This window comes from Dromiciops gliroides, chromosome 3 (assembly GCF_019393635.1).
Source record: "Dromiciops gliroides isolate mDroGli1 chromosome 3, mDroGli1.pri, whole genome shotgun sequence".
NCBI lineage: Eukaryota > Metazoa > Chordata > Mammalia > Microbiotheria > Microbiotheriidae > Dromiciops > Dromiciops gliroides.
Window position 1 is genome coordinate 607,597,956 of NC_057863.1, and position 6,000 is coordinate 607,603,955.

The 6,000-nt window shown below is 55.0% G+C and overlaps 1 protein-coding gene across 2 annotated transcripts in view; it reads right to left on the reverse strand.

Annotated features, from left to right (window-relative positions):
- LDLRAP1 (low density lipoprotein receptor adaptor protein 1) overlaps positions 1-3,148 on the reverse strand; it is a 42,015-nt gene extending 38,867 nt beyond the window's left edge. For both annotated transcript variants that reach the window (XM_043998161.1, XM_043998160.1), the window contains exon 1: positions 3,012-3,148. In XM_043998161.1, the coding sequence (XP_043854096.1) occupies positions 3,012-3,099 (88 nt within the window). In that variant the 5' untranslated portion in view covers positions 3,100-3,148. The remainder of the gene's footprint in view (positions 1-3,011) is intronic.
- Between the last annotated feature and the right edge of the window lie 2,852 nt (positions 3,149-6,000).

Here is a 6,000-nt window from a genome sequence, read left to right on the forward strand (position 1 = left end):
TACATTCTACTGTCCTGGGTACAGGTGGAGCCCAAGTTCTAACCTTGTCACATCACCACCAATAGCTTTAAAAACCATCAATGGCTCCCTCTTGCTTCTAGGATCAACTACAAACTACTGAGTCAGGCATTTAAAATCCTCTACCATCTGGCTCCCCCTTCTACCTTTGCAGACTTGGTTCATGTTACTCCCTTTCACATTCTCTATGGCTGACTTCTCTTCCCCCCACATGACATCTTCTCTCTCTAATGCCTGGAATGCATTCCCTCCTGACCTCCCAGGCTTAGAATGCTCAGCTCAAGCAAAGGAAACTGGGGGGGCAAGTAGTGGCAGAAAAGATGCTGCAGACAGGTCTGATCAAGAAAGGATATGGGAAGCCTGACTTCAGCAGAGGGACAATGAAAGGGGCCTTTCTCCTCTTCCTAACAAGGAGAGTCATCCCAGCGTGGAGGAGGCTGCCTCAGAAGGTGATGGGGTCCCCTTCCCTGGAGGCCTGTAAAGCGTAGGGCTTCTTTGAGGGCATAAATTGGATTAAATGGAGACCGATGTCCTTTCCAGTTCTAAACTTTGGTGATTTCATGACTGCTCTAGTAGAAAGGTGGTGAGCCTCGAGCAGAAGTGGATGGAGCACTTTGGTTGGTTTAACTCTACTTTGTCACAAGGGTGACAGTGTTTTAAAAAGCATCAATTTTAGGGGACAACTAGGTGGCACAGTGGATAAAGCACTAGCCCTGGATTCAGGAGGACCTGAGTTCAAATCCTGCCTCAAACATTTGATACTCACTAGCTGTGTGACCCTGGGCAAGTCACTTAACCCTCGTTGCCCCCCCCCAAAAAATTAAAAAAACAAAAAAGCATAAATTTTAAAAAGAAGAAAGAAGACCACGGGTTCAAGAAAAGAAAAGGGATGGAGGGCAGGGTAGGTCAGGGAGAGAATGTTGGCTCTAAAGTCAAAAGACCCAAGTTCTAAGCCTGGTTCTCTATCTGATCTAGGGGAGCTCAGGAAACTCATTTTTCTGCCCCAGGCCTCAGTTTCCCTGGCCAGGATTGTATAAAGGTCTGTCCCTTGAGCTCTAAGTCTGTGATAATATGACAACCAGAGTGAAGTGGGAGAGAATGAGAAAGGCAAGAGACAGGGAGACAAAGAGAGAGAAGATACACATAGAGGCAATAGAAACAGATAGGCAATTGAGGGACAGAGAGATAGGAAGACAATAGAAACTGATATAGCATGAGAGCAAGCTCTAATTCTGATTAACTGGTGGGGCACTGTGTACTTGGAATCCACAAAATATCAAAAGAATGAGAGGTGTGTGTTAGGGGAATTTACAGAGAGAAGTGGACAAGAATGGCAAAAGCCTGGGAGGAGATAGAGACTGAACCACTGGAAGCAGACTCCTTCATGGACCCCTGTGAGGAGGATCATGCTTAGAGACCCCTTCGTTCCCTCCTGCCCCTCTCCACACACGATTATGCCACAGTTGTTTATTGGATCATACATACAGTTTCAAGACAGATTACATCCAGTCTAATCCCTATGTTTTTTACAAATGAGGAAACTGATTTATCCAGTGGCATGAGGGACAGGGCTGAGACTTGAACCCAAGTTTCTCTCACTCACACACACAAGAGAGAATGATGCCCACTGCCTGTGCCCAACCTCCATTCTCCTATCTAGTCCCTACCCACAAGGTCCCAGCAGGGGACAGGGCACTGCCCACTGGCAGACCAAGGCCAGCCTATACACAAATAGTGGCTTTCCTCCAGAATTCTCAAAAGTTTGTTTGTAAACCTCACCCCCAAAGGTCCCTGGCCTGGGAGCCAAACGGTCCCTACCGGTTGTGGGGTGTAAGGCCAAAGGGCAGATGGTTCAAGAGTCCCAACCTGACCCACCAGCCTGCTCCGGACAGATTTAAGATTCCAGCCTCTTAATCTTCCTCCTAGGCTCCCAGGGTAGTCTGGGAGAGGCTAGGATTACCAAGGCTACTCTGGTCAGGGTAAGAGGCAGGGCTTCTCTCCATCTGTCCTGTAAGCTGTCCCCTTCCCAACTTCTCCAGGAAAAGCAAAACCTCCTCCCGCAGGAGCTGGGGGGCTTGCGGGATGTGCAGCATACGCCCAGGGGAAGGCTGCGCCCCCCACCCCAGCCTACTGAGCCAGGTGGAGCCAAGGAGAAAGATGGTGCTGCGCCCTGGCATCTCCGAGGGCCGGTGCCCCAGGGGGTCGGTCACACCAGCGCTGGCTGCTGCCAGCTCCAACAAAGGTGTGACGCCGGCGGGGCTCCTCCGGGACAGAAGCCCGCCGGGGAAGGCAGGGAACAACAGGCTTTAAAAATAGCCCAAAGGCCTCCCTCCCTCCCCACGCCCCCGCAGAAACTGGGAGGAGGAAGAGCAGAGAGGCCGAGGATGACAAAACCACATGTCCACTTTAGAGCCCTCGCCTCTCAGACCCAGCTGGGCAGGGAGGCCAAGTTTCGATGCCCTCGGTTTACAGGGAAAGAAACTGAGGCCCAGAGTGGGCACAAGGTCGCACAGCTAGAAAGTGTTTGGGGACAATTCGGTGGCGCTTGTCCTGTCTCCCAGGGCTGCCCCTCGCTGCTCGGGGACCCCCGAGTCTGGGTCAGCAGAGGGTGGGAAAAGGGTGCCCCAGGGTCCCCCAAGCAGCCCTAGAGGGACAGACTCGGGCCCAGCAAGGCTTGGGGGAGGGGGGAAGTTAAGTGGTCTCCAGAAAGTTAAGAGCTCCACGCGCGCGTGTGCACACACAAACACATACACACACACACACGCACGCGCACATACATGCACACACACAAACACGCATGCACACATGCACACGCACCCCTGGGCAGGTGCTGCACCCCCCCCCCCCCCAAACCCCAGCCATGACCCGCCATGACCTCCCGGGGCCGCGGCCAAACTTTGCAAACTCCGGACTGGAGGCCTCCCGGCGGGAGGTGGGGCGGGGCGGGGTGGGGGAGGGGAGGAAAGGGGACTCCGAGGGGCGCGCACACTCACTCCGGTGCCGCCCGCCGCCTCCCCACGTCTGTTTGGCAATGCTGGGGCTGCGGATGAGCGCCCGGCCCGCCGACTTGAGCGCGTCCATGGCCCCGCTCCGGCCGCCGCCGCCGACGCCAAAACTCTCCGCCTGGAAAAACTTTTCCGCTGGGGCCCGCGGCGCGCACCGCCCCCTCCTGGCTCCGCCCCGCCCCGCCGAGCCCCGCCCCCTCCTCCCCTCGGGCTCCCCCACACGCTCTCCAAGAGAGGGGCGGGAGGATGCAAACGAAGCCCCGCCTACCCTCACCAGAGCCTACAAGAGCGCCGGTGGAGGGGCGGGGCTTATGACCAGGAGGCGGGGTTAATGCAAATTATTTAACGTCACCGACCCGACCCCCAACAGAGACAAAGAGTGTTTAAACTAAACTGGGCAAGGAGGCTGGTTGAGATCTGGGGTTCTGGGCTCTGGGATCTGACCCAGACCCTGGGAGGCGCCGCGTAGAACGGATTGGGTTCCCTTGGCCTTCGGAGCATCCGGAAGCGGACCGAGCCTAAGAATTCCCCACCCACCCCTAGTCTCTCCGTTATTGTGCCTAGAGGTTCTCGCCCGCCCACGCCGGGCCCAGCTTCTGCCACGTGGGAGCTGAGCCACTCAGGAATGGAGGTCGGGGCAGGGTTGCCCTCCAGACCCACCTGCCTTCTCTCTGCAGTAAGGAGGGGCTTCTCTGAGCTTGCAGTAACTTGGAACCAGTGCCGAGACTAGGACTGGGCTCCTAGGCCAATGGATCTGGAAGGGATCTGAGTCCTGAATTCTAGATCGCTTTTGGCGGGGGGGGGGGCCTGCGGGGGGGGGGGGGGGGGGTCGTCCAGAGCGTTCATCAACTTGAATGGCCAGGAAAATGCATCTTTATTTTCGCTAAACTCCAAATGAAATTCAGCATTTCCTCCCATGCTTTGAAAACATTATTCTGAGGTGTCCATAGCTTTCACCAGATTGCCATCAAATGCAGGCCGCCCCCCCCCCCCACGCCAATTCCTCTAAACAAGGAAAACGAGGCCCTGGGAAAAGCAGACACTCGCTGAGTCTGAATTGAAATCCAGGACTTCTGGATTCAAAATCCACCTCTTTGGTGAGGGCTCATTAAGGCCAGGACCCAGGAAGAGAACCAAATAGAAAGGCTCATTCTAGGGAGTGACCCCAGGAAATGAAGCCTGTGCCTGTTCTTAACCTAGGACCCGCCACCACAGCAGGCTTGGGAGGTGACAGCTGGGGTTCTTATCTTTGAACAGTCTTCCTGAAGGAGTCAGAAGTGAAACCCAGCTGATGAAGAAAGAAGAAAGAAGAGGGCTGGATGGAGGATTTGGCAGGGTGGATGTGTGAGTGACTTTGAGAAATGCTCAAGCCCAGCCAGCACTGGGCAGGCATGTGAGAGTCTGTACCTGCACCACAGGTTTGGGGGAGCGCTCCCCAAAACAGAATAAGCCGCTCTGTCTCCTTCCCTTATCCTTCTCACAGAGCCCAACCCCGCCCCTCCCTAAAGATAAGGGAGGCTTTTGCCAACTTTCCCCCAGGAAGGCAGGGGGCTAAATGGGTCTCCAGGTGACTCAGGTGGATTGCCCAGAGGCTCACTCAGTCTTTACCTTTCACCTCACGCCCTGCGCAGGGGCCTCTCCTTCCGGTCTGCTCACCCACACACTCCTCCTTTCCCCACCTGTCTCTTTCACTCTGGCTCAGTCTTAATGACTCCTCTTCTCTCTCTCTCCCCCTCTCCCCCTCCCTCCCTCCCTCCCTCCCTCCCCTCCCTCTCTCCCTCCCTCCCTCCCTCCCTCCCCTCCCTCTCTCCCTCCCCCCCCTCTCTCCCTCCCCCTCCCCCTCTCCCTCTCTCCCCCCTCCCTCTCCCTCTCTCCCTCTCTCCCCCCTCTCCCCCTCTCTCCCTCTCTCCCTCTCTCCCTCTCTCCCTCTCTCCCTCTCTCCCCCTCTCCCCCTCCCTCCCTCTCTCCCTCTCTCCCCCTCTCCCCCTCTCTCCCTCTCTCCCCCTCTCCCCCTCCCTCCCTCTCTCCCTCTCTCCCTCCCCCCCTTTCTCTCCCTCCCCCTCCCCCTCCCCCTCTCCCTCTCCCTCTCCCCCTCCCTCTCTCTCCCTCTCTCCCTCTCTCTCCCTCTCTCCCTCTCTCTCTCTCTCCCTCTCCCTCTCCCTCTCCCTCTCCCTCCCTCCCTCCCTCTCCCCTCCTCCCTCCCTCCATCTCTCTCTCTCTCTTTCTCTCTCTCTCTCTCTCTCTCTCTCTCTCTCTCTCTCTCTCTCTCTCCCTCTCCTCCCTCCCTCTCTCTTCCCCCCCCTCCCCGAAGCTGACTTCTGTTCCTGAAAAGATCCTGCCCTCCTCAACCACCCAACTCTGCCTTCTTCCTGGGCTCCTTCCCACCCAGGTTCTTCTGCCAAGAGGTTGTGGTGGGGTGGGAGGCAGGGGCTGTGCTTCCTTCTTCTGGGAGGTCCTCCCAGTGTATGCACTTCAACAAACACCTTAGCTAGAGGGACCTCAAGACCGAGAGGGTCCAAGCTGGGGAGGGCCTTATGCATCATCAAGCTGACCCTGTCATTTATAGTTGGGAAAACTAAGTCCAGAGATGGGAAAACATTTGCTGAGGGTCATACAGCTAGGGCCAGAGCTAATCCCACAACCCTCTCTGAAAAAGTTATTGGAAATGTGTTTTGCATGACTGCACATGTATAATCTATAGCAAAGTACTTACCTTCCCAAGGACAGGGGAGGAGATGGGGGGGGGAAGGAATTTGGAACTTGAAAATTATTTTTTAAAATTTTAAATTATTTTTACTTGGAATTGAGGGAAACATGCTTTTAAAAAGAAAAAAATCATTTTTCTTAGCAAAGAGTCTCCAAGCTAAATTGGCTTAGGTGAATGCATTTAGGCTGTAAATTCAGTGATTCCAAAGGTCTCTTATATACTTTGTAAATATGTCTTAATGAAAAAATAATAAATAAATGAATTAATGAA